General features: G+C 55.5%; 3 protein-coding genes across 22 annotated transcripts in view; 1 reads left to right on the forward strand and 2 right to left on the reverse strand.

Annotated features, from left to right (window-relative positions):
• The window catches only part of RPL35 (ribosomal protein L35), a 199,427-nt gene extending 185,545 nt beyond the window's left edge, over positions 1-13,882 (forward strand). For 14 of the 18 annotated variants that reach the window (XM_050760632.1, XM_050760627.1, XM_050760644.1 and 11 more), the window contains exons 2-5: positions 9,015-9,071; positions 9,426-9,562; positions 10,755-10,836; positions 13,698-13,882. In XM_050760632.1, the coding sequence (XP_050616589.1) occupies positions 9,069-9,071; positions 9,426-9,562; positions 10,755-10,836; positions 13,698-13,847 (372 nt within the window). In that variant the 5' untranslated portion in view covers positions 9,015-9,068 and the 3' untranslated portion in view covers positions 13,848-13,882. Of the gene's footprint in view, positions 1-1,174; positions 1,185-1,609; positions 1,620-8,862; positions 8,873-8,995; positions 9,072-9,425; positions 9,563-10,754; positions 10,837-13,697 lie in introns of those variants that run through there. The other 4 variants (XM_050760640.1, XM_050760642.1, XM_050760643.1 and 1 more) reach the window with 4 other exon arrangements.
• The window catches only part of ARPC5L (actin related protein 2/3 complex subunit 5 like), a 360,768-nt gene that overhangs the window by 7,035 nt on the left and 330,086 nt on the right, over positions 1-23,647 (reverse strand). The window contains exon 2 of one of the 2 annotated variants that reach the window (XM_050760625.1): positions 1,271-1,562. In XM_050760625.1, the coding sequence (XP_050616582.1) occupies positions 1,271-1,420 (150 nt within the window). In that variant the 5' untranslated portion in view covers positions 1,421-1,562. Of the gene's footprint in view, positions 1-1,270; positions 1,593-23,647 lie in introns of those variants that run through there. The other variant, XM_050760624.1, reaches the window with a different exon arrangement.
• Positions 14,053-19,081, reverse strand: WDR38 (WD repeat domain 38). 2 transcript variants are annotated; one of them, XM_050760620.1, is made up of 9 exons: positions 18,748-19,081; positions 18,024-18,144; positions 15,970-16,086; positions 15,762-15,859; positions 15,406-15,486; positions 15,126-15,257; positions 14,874-15,023; positions 14,342-14,389; positions 14,053-14,251 (listed from the first exon to the last, which is right to left on the reverse strand). In XM_050760620.1, exons 1-9 carry the CDS (start codon positions 18,814-18,816, stop codon positions 14,123-14,125), a joined length of 945 nt encoding a protein of 314 aa, XP_050616577.1. In that variant the 5' UTR covers positions 18,817-19,081; the 3' UTR covers positions 14,053-14,122. The 2 variants fall into 2 exon arrangements, with proteins under 2 accessions (XP_050616577.1, XP_050616578.1); XM_050760621.1 differs by lacking the exons at positions 15,970-16,086; positions 18,748-19,081 and having other exon boundaries at positions 15,762-15,923; positions 18,024-18,119.

A 23,647-nucleotide genomic window follows, 5' to 3' on the forward strand; every position in this document is an offset into this window, starting at 1 on the left:
CTCCATAAGCCAGGCCCTGCACCTGACTACAACCAACCTTCCCTCCTGGGGACCCTTCCCTTGACCCCATTTCATAACTAGGGTGGACTGGGAGATCCTGATGGGGCAGGAATGACAAGCTTGAATCTCCACTTCCGAAAACACATTCCTGTTCAAACCAAGTCTGAAGGTTTTCGTTTTAAAGGCACACTGAGGAGCACTGCCGGGCTCCCCCTAAAGCAGCAGGCCCCACTTTCCAAGCTGAGTCAACTGGTTCAACACCGAGAACCTGATTTATGTACAGCATGGGCCTCCAACCCTGCCCCCGCCCGTGCGGGGGGAGGGGACAGGCTTCCTGGAACACCATTTGAATAAAGAAAAATCCTTCCGGTGAGAATAAGTCAGTTTCCTGCGCTCATACTGCTAAAGGACCAAGCAAGGCTGTGACAATCACCTCTATTTTTAATCTTTTCTAAATGCTGTTTTCTGTGGCCACAAGAACAGTCATTTCCAGGCGTGGGGCTCTACTTTCACACTTCACTTCAAGGTGTCTGGTTTTTCTTAGCTCTGAACTACTAGTTCTTTCCGCTGCTTCCTGCACCAGAAGGGTACTGGGGGGAGCCAAGACTCACTTGCTGAGCGTAGCTGAGACCACCAAGGTGACCAGAGGAACCACAGGGTTTCCCTTTCTCAGCATTAAGCGGGAGGGTTAGACTGACTGGGGGAGGGGAGGCACAACCTTAGACCCCAGGGCTGAAATAGGGCGGCCGCCTCCACTCCCTCCTGGGTCCTGTCTTCCCCACAGCGGTCCACCCACCTATCTTCACGCCCTGCGGCAATCTGGCCCCGGAAGACCGCGCCCCAGCCTCACCGATCACTCGGTTACTCAGATACGGCTCACCTCCGCCCTGCCGCCAACCCAGCCCCGCCATAGGCCCGATTTCCTGCAAGGGAGGGACGGAGTGCTGGGGCCCCCAGAAAGGGACAGCGTGAGGGGACGAGGAGGCAAGAGGGGAAGAGAGCCCGGGGCGCGGGACCTGCGGGGCTACCGAGGGAGCCCGTCCACCGGGTCCAAGGGCCTGCGGGGCTGCGCTGCACAAGAAGGGGCTGGGGAGGAAGGACCCAGGGAGACCAGGACTCAGGGGAGCACGGCCCAGGGGAGTCAGGTCGGCAGGGAGTTGAAGGCTGACCTGAGGGGGCCGGGGGTCGGAGACAGCGGAGGCCCGCCCGAAAGGGCCCGAGAAGGTGGGAAGGCCGCGCGCAGGCCCGGACGCCGCGTCAGGGAAGGATATTGCCGCAGGAGCCCGTCCACCTCGCTCGGGTCCGGGCCTGGCTCCGCCGCCGCCGCCGCCGCCTCCTCCTGCTCGTCCACAAATTTGTTCTCATCAAATTCGTCGATGTCCACCCGGCGGAAGCGCGAGGACAGCGTGTTCCGGGCCATGGCGGGAGCTCGGCGCCCGCTCAGCCGGCTCCACTCGCGGCCCGACCTCAGCTCTGCTCCACTCGCACCGGCTCCGGCTCGGGGGCGGGAAGCGGCCACCGGGCTGCTCCCAGCACCTCCTCCACCGCCTCCGCGCGCAGCCGCCGCCGCCCGCCCACTTCCGGCACACGCCGGATCCGGAAGCGTCATCGGGGCGGGGCGGAACCTGTCCCGTGGAGTGCGGTATGGGGTTTCCGCGGCCTCTCCGACCTCAGTCTCTCTTCCGCGGAGCCTCTGTCTTACCACTGAGGAGTGGCCGCCCGGTATCCTTGCAGGCCCCGCATAGTGTGTGCCGTAATCGCGCTGGTGATCCGGCTTTCCCGCGCCTCCGAAGAACCCCTGGCCTCAGCGGGGCCCGGCGCGGGCTTCCAGGGTGATCCTTGCCTGTACGGGGGAAGACTGGGCGCCCGGGAGAAGGCTCGCGGCTCTACTTCTCGGGTGCTGGGCAGGCTTCTTGGAGAAGAAACCTTCGAGCTGATGACTGAGGGATGAGTAGGAGTTCCTGTGCCCGGGGAGTGACGCGGCAGGGGTCTGTGTCTCGGAATCTTGAACGCCGCCACACGAGGAGGTCGCCTTTACACGCCTTACACGAGGAGGTCGCCACACGAGGAGGTCGCCGCACGAGGAGGTCGCCTTTACACAGAGGTGACCCTGTTAAAGGAGTGGGAGGCTTTAAAGACGTTTAGTGCGATCAGAGGGCTGACAAGGCGTTGAAGACATTGTGACTCGAGGGATTTTGCGGCCCCACGTGTGTAGCAGTCACCTTGACCAGGCAGTTGGGGCCCCAGGAGAGGGAGATGGCCCTGTGGCCACCGTCCTGGCAGGAGAGGCCTGGCTTGAGAGGCACATCTTGATAGAAACCAAATTCTCAGAATCTGAGATGAGGGAAAGCGGGTTAGGGAAGTCAAGGACGACTCTGCGGTGTCAGATTTGGTGCCTGGGCTGTTACCCCAGGGGTTCTGTTAATTGATCTTAGCCTTAGGGTAAGTAAAATGGGTCTTTTATATAATACTATGAAAACTGTTTTCATCTAATAGTACCCTTGTTAATAAAAGTTGGAATGTGATTCATTTTTACTGCTTCGAATACTTCTCATTGAACTGTGTCTAAAGATCAAAAAACTATTGCCAGACTATGATGCAACCTAATCTTCCGTGGTAACCAGGATACAGACTCCCATAGTGGGAAACTGGCGCTAAAGAAAAGTCTCCGCCTGTAATCCCAGCACTGCGGGAGCCGAGGCGAGCGGATCACCTGAGGTCAGAAGTTTAAGATCAGCCTGAGCAAAATGCTGAAACCCCGTCTCTACTAAAAATACAAAATTAGCCGGGTGTGGTGACGCAGGCCTGTAATCCCAGCTACTCGAGAGGCTGAGGCAGGAGAATCGCTTGAAACTGGGAGGTGGAGGTTGCAGGGAGCCGAGATCGCGCCATTGCACTCCAGCCTGAGCGACAAGAGCAAAACTCGGTCTCAAAAAAAAAAAAAAAAACAGTCTCAGGGGTCCTGGAAACACGAAAAGCCCACCTGCAATACAGTTCCATATCTGGGAAAAAGTCTTTGTGATTCAGGCCTGCCACGAGACAGCAGAAATTCCTATCCCCAAAACATCCGAGTCAGAAGGAACTTGAACCCAGAAGTGCCCATTTTACCAGTAAAGAAGCAGCCCCCAAAGAAACTGGTAAATGGAATAATGTCCCTGCTCATGGTCATGGACTTTCATTCCACCCAGGGAGACAGCATTTAAAAATTCGTATTATACTATGTCAGGGCTGACAGTGTTGAGGGGGGAAAAAAATCATGCGGTGCCTGAGTGTGCCTTAGATAAAGTGATCAAAGGAGGTGTCCTGGCCGGGTGCAGTGGCTCACACCTGTAATCCCAGCACTTTGGGAGGCTGAGGTGGGCGGATCACTTGAAATCAGAAGTTCAAGACCAGCCCGGCCAACATGGCGAAACCCCCATCTCTACTGAAAATACAAAAATTAACCAGGCAAGATGGTGTGCACCTGTAGTCCCAGCTACTCGGGAGGCTGAAGCAGGAGAATCTCCTAAACCCAGGAGACAGGTTGCAGTGATTGGAGACCGCACCACTGCACTCCAGCCTGGGCGACGGAACAGGACTCTGTCTCAAAAAAGAAAAAAAAAAAAGACCGGGCGCAGTGGCTCAGGCCTGTAATCCCAGCACTTTGGGAGGCCGAGGCTGGCAGATCACCTGAGGTCGGGATTCGAGACAGCCTGGCCAACATGGTGAAACCCTGTCTCTACAAAAACACAGAAATTAGCTGGGCATGATGGCACGCACCTGTAATCCCAGCTACTCCGCAAGTTGAGCGGGATAATCACTTGAACCCAGGAGGTGGAGGTTGCAGTGAGCCGAGATCATGCCATTGCACTCCAGCCTGGGTGACGAAACGAGATTCCATCTCAAAAAAAAAAAAAAAAGGTGTCCCTGAGGAGGTGACACTGAACAGAGACTGGAAGGAAATGAAGGAGGCAACTAAGCGAAGGCTTAGAGGTTGGGGTGGGCTCGGTATATTTGAGAAACAGCCAGGAACAGAAGAGAGATGAGATGGGGGTTGGGAGGAGAGTAGGGCTCTGTAGGCCGAGGAAAGGACTCAGTCTTAATTCAAATGGGACAGCTCTGGAAATTCTGAGAAGAACAGTGATATGATCAGAGGTCTGAATTGTTTGAAAAGGATCTTCTAAGCAACTGTATTGAGAACACATCTGGGATCGAGAACCAAAGTAGAGAGGTGATTTAGATGGTGACAGCAACCGTCCAGGGCATAGTGGTAGCCTGAGCCAGGCAGGGGCCAATGAGGATGGTGGGAACAAGTCGGGTAAATTTTTTTTTAAATTTTTTTGAGACGGAGTTTCGCTCTTATTGCCCAGGCTGGAGTGCAATGGGGCTATCTCAGCTCACCGCAACCTCGGCCTCCCAGGTTCAAGCGATTCTCCTGCCTCAGCCTCCTGAGTAGCTGGGATTACAGGCGTGCACCACCATGCCCAGCTAATTTTGTATTTTTAGTAGAAACGGGGTTTCTCGGCCAGGCGTGGGGGCTCAAGCCTGTAATCCCAGCACTTTGGGAGGCCGAGACGGGCGGATCACGAGGTCAGGAGATCGAGACCATCCTGGCTAACACGGTGAAACCCCGTCTCTACTAAAAAATACAAAAAACTAGCCGGGCGAGGTGGCGGGTGCCTGTAGTCCCAGCTACTCGGGAGGCTGAGGCAGGAGAATGGTGTGAACCCGGGAGGTGGAGCTTGCAGTGAGCTGAGATCCAGCCACTGCACTCCAGCCTGGGCGACAGAGCAAGACTCCGTCTCAAAAAAAACAAAAAAAAGAAACGGGGTTTCTCCATGTTGGTTGGCCTGGTGTGGAACTCCTGACCTCAGCTGATCCGCCCACCTCTGCCTCCCGAAGTGCTGGGATTACAGGCATGAGCCACTGCACCCAGACAACTTTTTTTTTGAGATGGAGTCTCACTCTATTGCTCAGGCTGGAGTGCAGTGGCATGGTCTCGTCTCACTACACCCTCTACCTCCCAGGTTCAGGTGATTCTCCTGCCTCAGCCTCTGGAGTAGCTGGGATTACCGGCACCTGCCACCACATCTGGCTAACTTGTATTTTTAGTAGAGACAGGGTTTCACCATGTGGGCCAGGCTGGTGTCAAACTCCTGACCTCAGGTGATCCACCTGCCTCAACTTCCCAAAGTGCTGGGATTACAGGTGTGAGCCACCGCACCCGGCCCCAATTTTGTATTTTTTGAGATGGAGTTTTGGTTTTTTGCCCAGGCTTGAGTGAAGTGGTGCAATCTTGGCTCACTGCAACTTCTGCCCCCCAGGTTCAAGCAATTCTCCTGCCTCAGCTGCCTGAGTAGCTGTGATTATAGGCACCACCACCATGCCCAGCTAATTTTTTTTTTTTTTTTGTATTTTTAGTAGAGATGAGGTTTCACCATGTTGGCCAGGCTGGTCTCCAACTCCTGACCTCAGGTGATCCACCCACCTCGGCCTCCCAAAGTGCTAGGATTACAGACGTGAGCCACCTCACCTGGTTTCAAGTTGGGTGAATTTTGAAGGTACAGTAGATGAGATTTGCTGGTTGACTAGATGTGGCATGTAAGAGGAAGAGTCACAAATGACTTCAGTTTCGAAAAAGATGTGCAGAGTCATTAACTCTAAGCATTTGAAAAACAGGAAAGCCACCGTGCACCATTTGATTTTTTTTTTTTTTTTTTTGAGACAGAGTTTCCCTCTTGTCACCCAGGCTGGAGTACAATGGCACGATCTCGGCTCACTGCAACCTCCACGTCCCGGGTTCAAGCGATTCTCTTGCCTCAACCTCCAGATTAGCTGGGATTACAGGCGCGCACCGCCATGCCTGGCTGATTTTTGTATTTTTAGTAGAGACGGGGTTTCACCACGTTGGCCAGGCTGGTCTCGAATTCCTGACCTCAGGTGATCCGCCTGCCTCAGCCTCCCAAAGTGCTGGGATTACAAGCATGAGCCACCGTGCCTGGCCTAGATTTGCATTTAAGACTAAGCCATGCCGGCAGGTGCAGTGACTCACACCTGTAATCCCAACACTTTGGGAGGCCGAGTCGGGCAGATCACAAGGTTAAGAGTTCGAGACCAGCCTGGCCAACATGGTGGCCAGGTGAAACATAGTAAAACCCTGTCTCTACCAAAAAAACAAAAATTAGCTGGGCGTGGTGGCGCGTGCCTATAATCCCAGTTACTCAGGAGGCTGAGGCAGGAGAATCACTTCAACCCGGGAGACAGAGGTTGCAGTGAGCCGAGATCATGCTCCTGCATTCCAGCCTGGGCGACAGAGCAAGACTCCATTTTGGGGGGGAAAAAAATACAAAGATTAGCCAGGCATGGTTGCACACACCTGTGTAATCCCAGCTACTCAGGAGGCTGAGGCACAAGAATCGCTTGAACCTGGGAGACAGAGGTTACAGCGAGCTGAAATCGTGCCACTACACTCTAGCCTGGGTGGAGTGAGACTCTATCTCAAAAAAAAAGAAAGAAAAAGACTAAGCCATGCCAGGATTGCCCTCTACTCTCTTTTTTCCCCGTATCCCTCCACCTTCTGGAAGCCTGCCTCACCTTGGTGTGGGTCTAGGTTCATTAACTCATCCAACAAGCATTCATGTGCTGGGCCTGAAGACTAGAAAAATTAATTCAGGTGTCTGCCAAGGTTCTGTCCCCAGAGAACTTCTAGGTTGGCTGTGGAAACAGACACATAAATGCATCATTTTATTTCAGACTGTTTGGGGCTAAGGAGAGGATTGCACAGAGGAAGTTGCTACTCAGGAGATGGGAGAAGTCTCCTTGTGGGTGGTTACACCTGGTAGTAACAAGAGGACAATCTGGCTTCAACCATAGCTCTAAGAGGTGGCGTGTCTTTATTAAGGGCAAGGGAGTGGCACTGGAGTACTGATTAATGCCTACTGGTTGGCAGACATTAATCAGAAAACCTAAACATGCCCTGCTTTGTGAATCCCTATTTCACTTTCTGGGCTCTACTGAATCGTTCCTTCCTCTGGGAACATGAACACCGATGATATTTTGAGCCATTGTTATGCATCAGATTTGGGGTTAATAGGTTTACAGGTATCTCCTCTAATTCTCATAAATGCCTCATTTCACATGTCAGCAAACTGAGACTCAAGAGAGGGGAAGAGATTTCCCAAGAGTCTCAACTACTACCTTGGCAGCAGAGCAAGAATTTGAAACCTGGTCAGGTTCACTTTAAGAAAGGCTGTACTAGCCGGGCCCAGTGGCTCACGCCTGTAATCCCAGTATTTTGGGAGGCCGAGGCAGGTGGATCACTTGAGGTCAGGAGTTCAAGACCAGCCTGGCTAAACCTTGTCTCTACTAAAAATAGAAAAATTTAGCTGGGCATAGTGGCACACACCTGTAGTCCCAGTTACTGGGGAGGCTAAGGCAGGAAAATCTCTTGAACCCGGGAGGCGGAGGTTGTAGTGAGCTGAGATCGTGCCACGGCACTCCAGCCTCGGCGACAGAGCCAGACTCCATCTCAAAAAATATATAAAAAATAAAATAAAAATAAAAAAGGCTGTATGGCCAGGCGAGGTGGCTCACGCCTGTAATCCTAGGCACTCTGGGAGGCCGAGGCAGGCGGATTGCTTGAGCCCAGGAGACCAGCCTGAGCAACAACTCTACAAAAAATAAACAAATTAGCCAGGCCTGGTGGCTTGTGCCTGTAGTTTCAGCTACTCAGGAGACTGAGGTGGGAAGACTGCTTGTACCCGGGAAGCGGAGGGTTTTTTTTTTTTTTTTTGAGACGGAGTCTCGCTCTGTCGCCCAGGCTGGAGTGCAGTGGCAGGATCTCGGTTCACTGCAAGCTCCGCCTCCCGGGTTTACGCCATTCTCCTGCCTCAGACTCCCGAGTAGCTGGGACTACAGGCACCCGCCACCTCGCCCGGCTAGTTTTTTGTATTTTTTAGTAGAGACGGGGTTTCACCGTGTTAGCCACGACGGTCTCGATCTCCTGACCTCGCGATCCGCCCGTCTCGGCCTCCCAAAGTGCTGGGATTACAGGCTTGAGCCACCCGCGCCACTGCCCTCCAGCCAGGGTGACAGAGCAAGACCCTGTCTCAAAACAAAACAAAAAAAGGCTGGGGGCCAGGCGTGGTGGCTCACACCTGCAATCCCAGGCACTCTGGGAGGCCGAGGCGGGCGGATCACCTAAGCTCAAGAGTTCAAGATCAGCCTGGGCAACATAGCGAAAACCCGTCTCTACCAAAAATACAAAAAATTAGCCAGGCGTGGTGGTGCATGCCTGTAATCACAGCTACTCAGCTACTCGGGAGGCTGGGGCAGGAGAATCGCTGGAACCCGGGAGGCGGAGGTTGCAGTGAGTCGAGATCGCGACACTGCACTCCAGCCTGGCAGCCTGGGCGACAGAGCGAGGCTCTGTCTCTAAATAAATAAATAAATAAATAAAAATAAAAGATGTATAAATAAATAAAAATAAAAGATGTAAATGCTCTTTACAGCTCCACATACTGCCTCCCCAGAACCTTTATAGAGTTGGATTATAACTGCCCGAGCCGGCCCCTCCCGCCCACCTCGCACTTTAAATTCCTCTACGACATAAGCCTCGGTTCATCATTTTTGAAACCTCTGGCCCCTCCTCCCCTCAGCACCCCCAGACTACTGGCGCCCAGCTCAGAGTTGCCCAGATTGGGAGATCTGCAAGGTTTCCCGAATGAATGAATGAACGAATGACTGAATGGACGAATTCGAGTCCTCCGTGTGCCATCTCTGGTAAGCTGCCGCCCACGTTGGGCCTCGGTTTCCCCAACTGCGCGCCTAGAGCGTGACGCCGACCTCGCTATCAAGCGGTGCCGTGAAAAAATGCTAGCACCACGGGGCGGGGCTCCAGCCCTTCCGGGCGGGGTTGGCCGTACCACGGCGCTCCTCGGGGAGATGGGGCGGAGCCGGGGCTCCCCCGCTGCGGCGCCATTGGCCGCGCCCGCCGCCACCCGGCAGTAGTTGTGGAGGTCAGCCCCGCCTACTTCCTCTTTGCCTAGGAGCGGGCGGCGGCGGCGGCGGCATCGGCTCTCTGTGCAGCAATGGTGAGAGCGGCGGAATCGGGCGCCATCCGATCGCTGTGAGGCGCGGGGGTTGGGGCAGGCGGTGCGGGCTGAGTCCCCGGATTCTGTCTGCCAGCCGGGCCTGTGGGGCGCCGCGCAGAACGGTCTCGCGCCACCACAGCCCGCCTCTTCGCTTCTCTGCCGGGAGAGGCGCGCGGCCGGGGCCTGGGTTACTGTAGCCGAGCACGGCCGTTGAGGGAGACTGTCGTGAGTCCTGGGTGGGGCTCCGGCGCACTCGTAGTCGATGGCGAATCGCGCGCCTTTGGGGGCTGGCCACGCAGGTGAAGGGGATACGGCCCCGCGGCCTGGCTGAGCCACACGCTCTCTTGCGCGCAGGCCAAGATCAAGGCTCGAGATCTTCGCGGGAAGAAGAAGGAGGAGCTGCTGAAACAGCTGGACGACCTGAAGGTGGAACTGTCCCAGCTGCGCGTCGCCAAAGTGACAGGCGGTGCGGCCTCCAAGCTCTCTAAGATGTAAGTGAGGCGACCGGATCACAGCCCTCGTGGGTAGGGATCACGTGTGCATCGGGATCGTCGGAGGATTTCAAAGTTGGCTTAAGGAGCTGACCGCTTAGATGCCCACTCCGTGCATCTTGGGGCGCATGGGAGAACCCTTGTGTGCTTAGCCTCTTACCTGCCTTGACCTTGGTGGTCCTTGTGCCTGGAGTGCATCCCCGGAGACCCACCTTAATGCTACCTTCAAAGCTACGTGGACCCTTTCCTTCTGCTTCCCACCAACACTTGAGTTTTTAATTCACCTTTCGCCTCTTGGTAGGTGGGTGGCTTGCACCCTGGAGTGGCAGCGTAAGTTATTTTACATGGCTAAGAGTGCGGGAGACTTGTGAAAGGAATGTGGGTTTGGAGTTCATCAACCTGGGTACAAAGTCCACTTCTCAAAAAAAAATCAGATGGGTGTGGTGCAGGCCTGTAGTCCCAGCGACTCTGGAGGCTGAGGCAGGAGGATCACTTGAGCCCAGGAGTTGGGAGGCTATGATGGAGCCACTGCTCTTCAGCCTGGTTGACAGGTGAAACCCTGTCTCCAAAAAAAAAGGTGGTCGTCCTCTTTTCCCCCAAACGACCTTAGTGCGGGCAGGGGTGGGAGGATTGGATAAGCACGGTTGCACACTGAATCCTCAGCCGTCTACTAGGTGACTCCCTCATCCTGCCATGACTACAAATAACTTCTGCCCAGCTTGTTGCTTGCTTCAGTCTCCTGGCTTGTAGTGACTCCAGTTTGTCAATGTCTCATTTCTCCTGCGATTCCCTAAACTAGCCTGATTGCCTGCTTTGTGGCATGATTCCCTCCCATCAGCTCATTGAAACTGGCATTGGTCGGGTCTTAGCCCTCAGGATAAATTCGTGTTCTGGGATTGAAGGTCTTTTCCTGATCTGCCTCATTTATCCAGCCTGCACTTCCTCAAAGCCTCTGCTGTCTCAGCTGACACTTTACAGCTCAACAGCACTGGACTCCCTGCCCCATTCCTGGAACGCCCATCCCATGTCCCTCTCTTCTCCCCTCAGACCTCACTCCCAGAACACTTTCCTCCTGAGTGAATACGGATGGGCTGATAGGGGAGGCTGCAGCTATCCCTGCCCTATGTATGGGGTCCTGAGCCTTGGGAAGTGCTGTGTTTCTTCCCCATCTTCACTGACATCTGTTTTGTAGACGAGTCGTCCGCAAATCCATCGCCCGTGTTCTCACAGTCATTAACCAGACTCAGAAAGAAAACCTCAGGAAATTCTACAAGGTGAGTCTGCTGGGGCATAGGGAAGGTTGGCTTCAGGGAGCTAAGTGCTAGCCGTCCCTGGCCAGGGGGCATGGTAAGGAGGTCTTCCTTGGTGCCTGGGGCTGAGAGTGGTTAGCCTTCCCAATTTGTTGCTGGGCTCTCCCTTCTACCAGTGTCTTGCACTGGCATGTGGCTCTGCAGACCACTTCTCAGGCTGCACGTGTCAATAATTCATGGGGCTTCGGGTATCCTGGCTGGAGACTCTGGTTTTGAATCCAGCCTTCCCAGTTGAGTGGCTTGGGCAGTGATGGGACTGGCTGTTGAAGGTTTTCACTGCCTCTTACTAGTACTGGGTGTCAGTCAGTGCCTGCCAGGCACCTGCCATGCTCGTTTTTCAGATGAGGACCCTGAGGCCTAGACACCCACAACCAATGGCATGATGGGCCCCGGTTCCAAACCTTGCTTTGGGGAGGGTCGGCTTGAGTGTTCCTGGGAGGTGTGCACAGGTGTCTGGCCCCCCTCTTAGTCTTGACTTTTTTTTTTTTTTTTTTTTTTTGAGACGGAGTCTCGCTCTGTCACCCAGGCTGGAGTACAGTGGCCGGATCTCAGCTCACTGCAAGCTCCGCCTCCCGGGTTTATGCCATTCTCCTGCCTCAGCCTCCCGAGTAGCTGGGACTACAGGGGCCCGCCACCTCGCCCGGCTAGTTTTTTGTATTTTTTTATTAGAGACGGGGTTTCACTGTGTTAGCCAGGAAGGTCTCGATCTCCTGACCTCGTGATCCGCCCGTCTCGGCTTCCCAAAGTGCTGGGATTACAGGCTTGAGCCACCGCTCCCGGCCTAGTCTTGAATTTTAATGACCATTTTCTGGTCTTGTCCTTAACATTCGTCTTACTAGGGTTCAAGCAGAGTAACAAAACTAGTGGGAGACGGTGTGTACACACACATCCAACGTATTCTGAAGAATGGGTTTAGGTGATTGTGGGGGCTGGCTGGGACTCAGGGCCCAGGTTCAAGCTGCTGTTCCCAGAGGGGACTTGGAGGGAGCCTCAGCCCTGCACTTAAGGCTTTCAGCTGATTGGATCGGGCCTTCTGGGATTACCCAGGATAATCTCCCCCAAAGTTACCTGATGAGGGTCTTTAATTTTTTTTTTTTTTTTTTGAGAGTCAGTCTCACTCTGTTGCCCAGGCTGGAGTGCAGTGGTACAATCTCGGCTCACTGCAAGCTCTGCCCCCTGGGTTCATGCCATTCTCCTGCCTCAGCCTCCCGAGTAGCTGGGACTACAGGCACCCGCCACCATGCCCGGCTAATTTTTGTATTTTTAGTAGAGACGGGGTTTCACCTTGTTAGCCAGGATGGTCTCCATCTCCTGACGTTGTGATCCGCCCGTCTCAGCCTCCCAAAGTGCTGGGATTACAGGTGTGAGCCACCATGCCCGAGGGTCTTTAATGTGCAAAATGGTTCCACATCACTACCCAAGTTAGTGTTTGAATAACTTGAAGGTTTGACATGGAAACAGCAGCCATGGCTGATGAAGTGCCACAGGCCCGTAACTGCAGCTACTGGGAAGCCGAGGCAGGAGATGGCTTGAGCCCAGGAGTTAAAGTGCAGTCTGGGCAACATAGTGAGGCCTCATCTCAAAAAAATAAAAAGAGCCATAGTGTAGCTATGTTAGCTGTTCAGGGGACACTAGCATGTGTGTGGCAAAAATCTTTAATGTCAACAGCTCCGTGTGGCTAGTGGTTGTTTGGGGGACAGCAGAACTCTAGGGGGTTAGCCAATGTGAAAAGGACGAATGCCTAGCCAGTGCCAGCAGGAATGAGGGATGTGGGAGGACAAACACTTTCCTGCCTCCAAGTACCCTCCAGGGCTGGCCCTCATTGTCCAGGGATCTTTCTGCAGTCCTCTGGCCACCTGCAGGGGCCTGGGGCCCTGTGACCTCAGCATCCAGCTTAGCTAGGGTCTGTCCTGCACCTGACTTGTTCAGGTCAGGGAGAGCCTGCACGCCCTTTCCCCTGGCCCCCGCCGTGCTTGCCTTTGAGGGTACTGCCCATCTTTAAGAGACGCCTTCCTTCATCTCTCCTCCCCCACACCATGGGCCATTCATTACCTGTTCAGTCTTCCTCACTAGGCTGGGACCCCTGAGCCGGGACTGGGTCAGATTCTTTGCCAAGCCAGCTCGCAGCACAGGGCCCAGTCCTGAAGGGGGCGCAGGGGACCTTTGCAGAACACAGGAGGGACCAGTGAGAGCCATCATGGTCTAGAACCCCCTGCTGGAGAGCAAGTGGGGCAGGAGTGGGAGCCAAGGACGGAGAGACAGATGATGGCTCTGTGACAGCTGTGGGCAGGGGCCCCAAAGCAGGAAGAGGGTGGGGCAAGTGGCCTTGGCCAGCCAGGCCTCTGAGGCTGGACATTCATGTGGGCAGCACCTGTTGGGCCCTGCCTACAGATGGATGGAATACTGCCTCAGCCCCCAGCATACTCACTAACCAGAGCCGAGGTAGCAGTAACCACACCCGGGGCTTGGGAGGTGCTGCGCACCCTGTACTAGATTGTCATGTGACTGACTGTCCTCCTGACTGGGAATCGGGCAGTGGAAGGAGCACTGAGTTGAGAGTCAACTTGCCTGAGGTGCAAGCCCCAGCTCTTCCACAGCTTTGCCAAGACTTGGGCACTCAGCCCAGGTCGGCAGACTTACACGAAATGAGGATGGCCCCACCAGGCTTAAATTTGGGGGGATTAAATTGAGCTAGTGAAGTATGTGGCCTGCTGCCAGTCCTTTGGCAGCAGCGTCCTCCTGAGTGGCTCTGGATGGCCCTCCCGAGCCCCGTTTGCTGCTATCAGACCCGGGTTCTTGGATTCACCCTGCCATCTGTCTCCCAGGGCAAGAAGTACAAGCCCCTGGACCTGCGGCCTAAGAAGACACGCGCCATGCGCCGCCGGCTCAACAAGCACGAGGAGAACTTGAAGACCAAGAAGCAGCAGCGGAAGGAGCGGCTGTACCCGCTGCGGAAGTACGCGGTCAAGGCCTGAGTGGCGCGTTGTCAATAAAGCACAGCTGGCTGAGACTGCTTTGTTTCCTGGCACTTCCACTGATTGGGTTGAGGTGGGTGGGTCTGGTTCTGGGGACCACGTGTCTGATGGGTTCCAGCAAGCATCCCGCCCGCTGCTGTTGTCTGCTGTGGTTGGGCCGGGAGAGTCCTGGCCATGGGGATCTGTTGGATGCCGGCACAGTCACTTTGGGCCTGTGGTGGGAAGCGGCGTGCCACTGAGGGGAGCGGGTGAGGTCGGCGCCCTCCCAGGTGGTGTTAGGTTTGAGGGTCGCTGGGTGATTTGGTCGTGCGGGATATTCGACGTCTGGTCTGATCGGCAGCTCCAGACACTAAGATTTTCCCATCTGGGGTGAAGGCACAGGTGTGGGCCACATCCAGGACTCCCTGCCAAGAGTAGAGGGTGGGGCTCGAGGCAAGTCCTGCCTTGGGAGAAGCTGTCCATGGCTCCCTCAGTGCCACAGCGCCCTGCCTTACCTTCAGGGTCTCAAGGCACTTTCCTGTGTTGCAGTCCCAGACTTTGACCTGGAAAAGGAGGGGGCATGGCAGGAATCCTCGACAGGCCACTGTGGCATCTGAAGCCACCTCCAGGAAAGTCCCAGACAACATTTTTTTGAGATGGAGTCTTTGCCTGAACTCGTGACCTCAGGTGATCCACCTACCTCTACCTCCCAAAGTGCTGGGATTACAGGTGTGAGCCACCGCCCCTGGGCCAAAGAACATCTGAGCCGCTTGGTGTGGGTTTTGTTTGTGGGCTGTATTTGAAATTTCAGAGCAGGAGTTCCCTTCTGCCTGATGCCATTTGGGTCATGGAAATGTCAATGCAGTTGCCAATGGGCCAGCCCTGACCTTGTGCTGGCCATTAGGTGGAGAGGCTGGCACCTGGGTCCTGCCCTTGCCCCCTCCTAGCTAGGGCAAGTGGGGATGTGGGCCTTCTGGAGTGAGTGCTGAGGGCTCCTGGTGGAGGGAGGGTGGGTGGGTAGGAGCGGGACAGGCCTGGGGTGGTTACCATGCGGGAATAGCCGGCGCTGGCCAGCCACAGCTCGTCGGGAGAGAAGGCTATGCTCTTCACCCAGGTGACGTGGCCCTTCAGTTGGATAAGCAGGCTGCTGGTTGTGGGCTTCCAGATGTGGATGGTCTTGTCCCAGGAACCGGAGGCCTGGACAGCAGACAGCTCTGATCCCTGGGGTTTGCGGCCTGGGAGCCTTAAGGGCCTGGCTGCCAGCAGGGGACCACCCTGGAACCCAGGATACCCACTTACCAGGAGGCCAGATGCTGAGTAGCACAGGCAGCTGATGTTGCCACTGTGTCCCTCTAGCGCCTGGTGGGAGACGGCTGGGGTCCCCGTCCGCAGGTCCCAGATGCGTATGGTGGAGTCCCAGGAGCCGGTGGCCTGCAGGCAGCTTCTGTGAGTCTGGCCCCGCCAGCTCCCCACCCACTCCGCATTTAGGTGGGTCCCGGAGTCCATCCCCTTCCCACCGCTCCGCTCCAAGTGGGTATGGGGCCACCAAGGTGGGGCCCAGGGCAGAGGTTAGGCTCACCAGGCAGTTCACCGTGGGTGAGAAGTCGCTGCTCTGGACGGAGTCTCGGTGCCCAACTAAGAGGCGCAGCATCTGGCCAGACTAGAGAGAGCCCTGAGCTTCAGGAGGCAGCAGAGGGCAGCTGGCTACCTGGGCCTTGACAGTCCAGGCAAGGGGACCTTGTGCAAAAAGCCTGAGGGCTGCTGTGTGCAGGGAGGCCTGGAGAGGCGGCTGTGGCCAGGTCGGGGCAGCCTTGGTTGCCCGCTGTGGGCATGGGCCCTGGGGAACCAGTGGAGGGTTTGAGCCGGGAGGGCAACACTGGTGACATCCTCTCTGGAACTGAGTCCCAGGCTGGTGGCCCCAAGCCCTTGACATACCTGCACTTCCCAAAGCATCACCCGCTTGTCCCAGCCACCTGATGCCAGCTGCCTCGAGTCAGGGCTGAAGCTGACCGTCTCCACACTCCGTTGGTGACCTGCAGGCACCAGCCCGGGGTCGGGGAAGGAGGAAAGGTGACATGACACAGGACATAGCACCGTCTGAAAGGGAACGCAGGCCTGGCTGCTTGGCTCCCAGCTCACTCACCCTTCAGGACCTGCAGACACTTGGCTCTTGCCACGTCCCACAGGCGGACAGTGCAGTCACAGGAGGCGCTGGCGAAGAGGTGGCCATCAGGGGAGAAGCGGCAGAACTTCACGGGGCCTGGGTGGGTGGCCACAGTCAGGTGACAGAGCACTGCCCGCCACCTTCTGCCCACACAGTCCAATCCTTGCTAATTTTCCCAGCCTCGTTGCCAGCCGCCCCTCACCCAAACTCCAGCCTCCCAGAAATGCCTGGATTTCCATGGCTTGGCCTGGGCTGGGCCGTCAGCCTTGGAACACCCAACCTCAGTGTGCTCATCTGAAAAATCATCAATACCCAAGTCAAAGTAAGGACCTCCCAGAAACTTGCCCTAACAACTGCTGCCTAGGTGAATTGCCTCCTTTGAGCTCCCAGCCCCTGATTTCCCCTCCTTGCAGCATTAATCAGACTGCCTATAATTGCCTGATTTTTTTTTTCTTGTCTCCTGAATAATAATTAAAATAGTTACATCTGTTGAGTCCTCACTGGGTGCTAGATACTTTGCTTGCAGTGGAAATGGCTCAGCGAGGTGACAGGACTTGACCAAGATCAAAGTCAAAACAGTGGTAGGTACGACATGGCTGAAACTTAAGTACATCATGCTAAGTGAAATAAGCCAGTCACAAAAAGACAAATACTGTGTGATTCCACTTAGAGGCACCCAGAGACGTCAGATTCATCGAGACAAAAAGAAAAACTGGGCCGGGCGCGGTGGCTCAAGCCTGTAATCCCAGCACTTTGGGAGGCCGAGGCGGGCGGATCACGAGGTCAGGAGATCGAGACCATCCTGGCTAACACAATGAAACCCCGTCTCCACTAAAAATACAAAAAAATTAGCCGGGCGTGGTGGCGGCGCCTGTAGTCCCAGCTACTCGGGAGGCTGAGGCAGGAGAATGGCGGGAACCCGGGTGGCGGAGCTTGCAGTGAGCCGAGATCGCGCCACTGCACTCCAGCCTGGGCGACAGAGCGAGACTCCGCCTTAAAAAAAAAAAAAAAAAAAAAAAAGAAAAACTGTGGTTGTCAGGGGCTAGGAGGAGGGAGATTGGGGACTTGTTTAGTGGGGACAGAGGTTCAGTTTTGCAAGAGGAAAAGAGTTCTGGAGATTGGTGTCATGACAATGTGAAGGTACTGGATTCTCTGAACTGTACACTTAAAAATGTACACAACAAGGTGGGCACAGTGATTCACGCCTTTAATCCCAACACAAGGCCGGGCGCGGTGGCTCAAGCCTGTAATCCCAGCACTTTGGGAGGCCAAGACGGGCGGATCACGAGGTCAGGAGATCGAGACCATCCTGGCTAACACGGTGAAACCCCGTCTCTACTAAAAAATACAAAAAACTAGCCGGGCGAGGTGGCGGGTGCCTCTAGTCCCAGCTACTCGGGAGGCTGAGGCAGGAGAATGGCGTAAACCTGGGAGGCAGAGTTTGCAGTGAGCTGAGATCAGGCCACTGCACTCCAGCCTGGGCGACAGAGCAAGACTCCGTCTCAAAAAAAAAAAAAAAATCCCAACACTTCGGGGGACTGGTGGGGGGGGGGGGGGGGGGTGGATCACAAGGTCAGAAGTTCAAGACCAGCCTGGCCAAGATGGTGAAACACCGTCTCTACTAAAAATACAAAAAAAAATTAGCCGGGTGTGGTGGCAGGTGCCTGTAATCCCACCTACTTGGGAGGCTGAGGCAGAGAATTACTTGAACCCAGGAGGCAGGGGTTACAGTGAGCCAAGGTTGTCCAGCCTGGGTAACAGAGCGAGATTCCGTCACACACACAAAAAATATACAACGGTAAGTATTACGTGTGTTACATCACAGTTTGTGTGTGTGTGTGTTTTTAAAGAAGGATCTGAGTCCAGGCCTGTTAGAGTCTAAGCCCCAGTGCCCAGGTATCACATCCCATCTCCTGTCCTGCCTAGCCCTGCCCTGCACCCGTGCCCAGCTCTTCGGAGGTCGCTGCGGTCAGCTCTGCAGAATGCCAGAGCCTTGTGCCTCAGGTCTTCCAAGCCAGGTGTGGGAGCCCCACCTGTGTGGCCACCCAGCCTCCACAGCAGCTGCCCACTCCGGGTCTCCCAGCCATACACGCAGCCATCCTCTGAGCCTGTGAGCAGCATCTGGCCATCAGGGGAGAAGGCAGAGGAATTGACCTAGAAACAGAGCGCAAAAGCGGTCCCATTCTGGGGAAGAAACCCCTGTCCACTCATCTCTGACCCCTAAACACTGCCCCCAAGAGCCTGGGGTTGGAGCTGGACTTCAAGCCTCACTCCACCACCAGAGCCCAGAACCTGGGACCCACTGGGCTCCCTGGAGCCCAGTAAAACCAGAGCCTGCCGCTAGAGGCAGGAGCCTTCTCTGGAACCTTAGCCTGGAACCCCAGAGCCAAGATCTCATTCCAAAGCTGCAGCTGACAACGGAGAGCCCAGAATCTACTCTAAGCCCTGAGTTCACTTTAGAGCCAGGGCCCCAGAAAGCACCAGAGTCAGCAGGGAGCTTTGTGCCCCTCTCCAGGCAGAGCCCAGAGCCCGGGGCTCTTTTTAGAGGCAGAGCTTAGAACCTAGAGCTGCTCTGGAGCTGGGGCCCAGCACTAGAGCCGAGAGCCTACTTTGAGCCTTCTTGGGTTAGCAAAGTCTACTCTAGACTCCATATCCTAAGCTAATGCCCAGAGAACATTCTGGAACCCCCACTACACAGAACCAGGAACCACTCTGCACGCAAAGCCGGGAGTCTGGGCAGAGCCCGCTGGGCCTTACCTCCCCGCCGTGACGGCCGAAGAATTTCACTCTCCGCACGGCCAGGGTGGCCGGGACCCCGCTGTTCATGGGCGCCCGGCCCCGCCCCGACCTGGCGGGCTCCCACCTAGGCGGCCGTGGGACCCCAGGACTGGGCGGAGGAAAGGGGAAACTGTGTACAAGCCGTCTCCATGGTAATCGGGGCGGGGCGTACAGCCACGGTGGGGTCCCTGCAAAGCCACGAGGACTGACAGGCAGGGCCAGACCGCTCGCAGCTCGGAGGAGGTGGAGACGCAGCAGGCGGGACACCGGTGGGCTCGGAGAAGGGACTTCCCGCGCCAGCCGCTGCGCTTCCACCCTAGGGCAGCTCTCGCGGGGGGCAACACGGCATGCAGAGCGGCCGCTAGAGGGCGCCCCGGCCACACGCACCGCGTGGTCCAGACCCCGCGTCCTGCGGACTGTGGACTGCAAAGGGTCCCTGCACCCCTTTGAGACAGGGGAGCAACGAGCCTGTCTCCCCATCTCATAACAGGGAGCATCAGTCCTGCCCCACAGGACTCCAGGGGTGAGCCAAGCACAGGGCCTGGCACATGGTAGATGCCCAAGAGGGCCCGCTCAGGAGCCACTACCCCTTCTGTCCAGGAGTGGCCAGTACTGAGGTTGAGGATGTCCCAGGAGAGCGCTGGGGACAGTAGCCAGCTCTGTCCTCCAGGGCGTGGGAGCCAGAGGTAGCGTGTGTAAAGTACATGGCATTAAAAGTGGGGTCACGTCGCTGCTAACATTCCTGGCAGCACAAAATGTGCCATCTGAGGATGGGGTGGAGGCTGGGGTGCAGGGAGGGGGGCGGGGGACCAGTGCCCGGGAGCTGCGAGGATCCTTACCGGATAACGCAATCTGAAGCTTGGAACGAGCAGGACTTGGTTTCATTGTGAATTTTACAGGTGAGGAAACTCACCTGGAGAGCTGGGAGGACTTGCTCAGAGACACTCAGCCAGTGGGAGTGGAACTGGGATTTCAGTCCATGGCTGTCTGACTCTGGGGGTCTGTACTGGGACCACATGCCGTGAACTCCAGGGACCTCGCAGCAGATGTCAAGGTCCACATCTCCTGGTACATCTGGGAAACTGAGGTCCGAAGGGGGCAGGACTTGGCCCAGTCATCTAGCCAGTACCTCCACGGCAGAGCTGGGGCAGGACCCAGTCTCCCCACTCCCACAGCAGGACAGGGAGGGAACAGAGGACCCCCCACCTGCCCTGCCCATGGATTCCAGGCTCCCTGGGGGCAGGGGTGGAGCAGCTGGGCTTTGGGAGCTTCAAACTCAAGGGTTCCCAGCTGTGACTCACACCCCTCCCCCCAAATCTCTTTGCCAGAAACTTCTCTCAGGAGATCCGCTGTGCTCCTGCTATTTTAAGCCTCAGACAGTCAGGCGGGCGAGGGAGCAACAATGACAGCTTTGAGGCAGTCCCACTCCATCCCAGATCCCAGAGGACCTAGGTCACTGTGGAACCCTTCTGAGCTGGGCCTACAAGGCTGTTCCCCAACACCCAGACATGGGCTCCCAGACACAGCTCCCCAGAGCTACTATTCCCTGGCCCTCTGGCCCTCCTGCTCAGGCACCCCCAACCCATGCCCCGGCCCTGGGCACATTGTCCAGCCACTTGGTTACTCCTGCTCTACCCAGAGGACCCAGAACCACCTTCCCCAGCCCAGCCCTTCACTCCCAGAACCCTCAGGTTAGACCTTGTCCACCAGGCCCAATGTCTGCTTGGCCAAAGGGGTGGAGCTGGGGTCAAAACCCGTGGGCTTGGCTCAGGCGTCTGCAGGTGGAACCACCAACACGAATGCCAGGGTCCGGAGCATCATCTCCGTGGATGAAGTGGTGGAGAAGTTTCCGCCAATTTTTCCACCACTGGCTATCTCTTCCTTCTCCTCGGGGAGCCTGCCGCCTTCTCTCCTCTATCTGGCCAGGCTGTCGAGGGAGTGGGCTCTACCAAGATGTCCAGGATGGATGCCGCGCTGGGTTTTCTCACTGTTGCTCCATCCCCTGAAGGGTACTGGAGGTCCTGGACCAGCCTTGCCTCTCCTCAGCTACTCATGTCAACCTTAAAACACCCCACAGGGCCAGGCATGGTGCTTCATGCCGGTAATCCTAGCTCTTTGGGAGACCAAGGCAGGCAGATCATTTGAGGCCAGGAGTTCAAGACCAGCCTGGGCAATATGGTGAAACCCCATCTCTACTAAAAACAAAGCAACAACAGCAACAACAAACCTCACAAACATCTGCTCAGCAAAAAAAAAAAAAATTAAAACAAGGCAGGCAAAAAAGAACCCTCTATTTCTTTGGATAAGAAAAGCAAGCAAAAGCCCCAAATCTCCAGAATGGTCAACTCTCGGGAGAGGAAGGGAGGGACTAGAAAAGGCAGGACCCTTGGGGCCTTGAGGAGCCACATTCCAGCTCTAAGTTGGGCAGGGGCCTCAGGTGTCCGTTGAATTGTTCTTAAAGAATCGGCCCCGCTTATCTGGCCCCTGCCTGCCTCTCCTCACTCTTCCTGGCTTCCTTGCCCTGCCCCACTTCTCATCCCCTACCCGTAGTCCTGCCCCCAGTCCCGAACAGTTTAGTGGGGAGCCAGCGTTTCCTGACCAGTGCCCCAAGAAGCAGAGAATGTTGTTTTGTGGCAAAAGAGGAAGTAGGAGAGAGAGTTGGAGAGCCTAACTGCCCTGGTTTCTTCAAGGTTCCAGCTCCCAGCTCAATACCTGAGCTGCTCTTCCTGCCCTCTAGTTTTTTTGTTGTTGTTGTTTTGCTTTGTTTTTTCTAAGATGGAGTCTCTGTCTCCCGGAGTGGCTGGAGTGCAGTGGTGCGATCTCGGCTCACTGCACCCTCTGCCTCGTTCCTGGGTTTAAGCAATTCTCCTGCCTCTTCTCAGCCTCCCGAGTAGCTGGGATTATAGGCACCAGCCACCATGCCCAGCTAACTTTTGTATTTTTAGTAGAGACGGGGTTTCACTATGTTGGCCAGGCTGGTCTTGAACTCCTGACCTCGTGATCCACCCACCTTGGCCTCCCAAAGTGCTGGGATTACAGGCATGAGCCACTGTGCCATGCCTGCCCTCCAGGTTTTAAAACACACCTGTTCCTGGCTGGATGCGGTGGCTCACCGCTGTAATCCCAGCACTTTGGGAGGCCGAGGCAGGCAGATCATGAGGTCAGGAGTTCGAGACCAGCCTGGCCAACATGGTGAAACCCCATCTCTACTAAAAATACAAAATTTAGCTGGGCGTGGTGGCAAGTGCCTGTAATCCCAGCTACTCAGGAGGCTGAGGCAGGAGAATCACTTGAACCCGGGAGGTGGAGGTTGTGGTGAGCCGAGATTGTGCCATTGCACTCCAGCCTGGGCAACAAGAGTGAAACTCTGTCTCAAAAAAAAACAAAAAACAAAAAACCTCTTCCCTTAAATTCCTCCTTTTGCTGAGTGAGCTCCAGTAGATTTTGGTTACTTGCCACTCAAAAGGCCTTGACTAAAACATCTCTAATTTCCGAAAGCCCCTCCCTACTGCTGTGTCTCTGGGGCCTCTTTCCTGGGCCTCCCCTGCAGCAATTTGCACATAGTGTTCCCGGCCCCCCAACGGTTCCCTGAGCTGTAGTCAATGCCATCATGTTGCTGTGACTTCCCCAGAACCCCAGGTTATCCTTATTGGAATACACTGTAATTTGTCATTAGCCCTCTTAAAAAGTGTGGGGACCAGAACTAGAAGCATGCTAGCCGTTTGGACTGACAGCCACCAAGCTGAAAGGTACTGTCATCTCCAGTTTCCTAGACGCTCCATCTCTAGCGATGCAGTCTGCATTACTAGAGGCATTTATGTTTCCAAGAGCTATGTTATTCACTGCAAATGCACAAGAGCTTTTTCCCATGAACTGCTGTCCAGCCAGCCCTCCCTCCCCCGTCTGGTACTCACACAATGGGTTCTTCGGAAACGCACGCAAGACCTTACATTATGCTGGTGAAAGGTCATCTTCTTGGCCCCCATCCAGCCGTCTAGTCTTGAAAGCATTTTAAAAGTCCCACTTCTATTGCACAAAGCATTAATTCTGCCGCTGTGGCAGCTGCAAACTTTATGAGCAGGCCTGTGTTCTGATCCAAACTGGGGAAATGATCAACATGACAGAGGTAAGAACGGAGCCATGGCCGGGCGTGGTGGCTCATGCCTGTAATCCCAACACTTTGGGAGGCCGAGGCGGGTGGATCACCTGAGGTCAGGAGTTCGAGACCAGCCTGGCCAACATGGTGAAACCCTGTCTCTACTAAAAATACAAAACTTAGCCGGGCAAGGTGGCATGTGCCTGTAATTCCAGCTACTCGGCAGGCTGAAGCAGGAGAATTGCTTGAACCTGGGAGGCAGAGGTTGCAGTGAGCTGAGATGGCGCCATTGCACTCCGGCCTGGACGATGAGAACGAAATTGCATCTCAAAAACAAACAAAAAACAGAGCCCTGTGGTCTATCACTACAGACCTCCAGTGATTCTCTTTTTTGCCTCCATACATCAGAGTCGTGGGCTAACCGTGGGGTCAGGGAGGGCACAGTCCCTTAGGAAAGATCCGGATCCGGGTGGGGAGGAAGGTAATGTAGATTCTTTTTTTTTTTTTTTTTTTGAGACAGAGTTTTGCTTCTCTTGCCCAGGTTGGAGTGCAATGGTGTGATCTTGGCTCACTGCAACCTCCAACCCCTGGGTTCAAGAGATTCTCCTGGCCGGGCGCAGTGGCTCACGCCTGTAATCCCAGCACTTTGGGAGGCCGAGACGGGCGGATCACGAGGTCAGGAGATCAAGACCATCCTGGCTAACACGGTGAAACCCCGTCTCTACTAAAAAATACAAAAAACTGGCCGGGCGCGGTGGCTCAAGCCTGTAATCCCAGCACTTT

Source organism: Macaca thibetana, chromosome 15 (genome assembly GCF_024542745.1).
Source record: "Macaca thibetana thibetana isolate TM-01 chromosome 15, ASM2454274v1, whole genome shotgun sequence".
Classification (NCBI taxonomy): Eukaryota; Metazoa; Chordata; class Mammalia; order Primates; family Cercopithecidae; genus Macaca; species Macaca thibetana.

Coding starts and splice junctions, on each gene's coding strand:
- WDR38 (XM_050760620.1), bottom strand. CDS start 18,816: ATGAACAGCGGGGTCCCGGCCACCCTGGCCGTGCGGAGAGTGAAATTC. Junction 15,860..15,969: donor GTGTCTGCAGGTCCTGAAGG/GTGAGTGAGCTG, acceptor TGGTGCCTGCAG/GTCACCAACGGAGTGTGGAG. Junction 14,252..14,341: donor AGTGCCTTGAGACCCTGAAG/GTAAGGCAGGGC, acceptor TACTCTTGGCAG/GGAGTCCTGGATGTGGCCCA.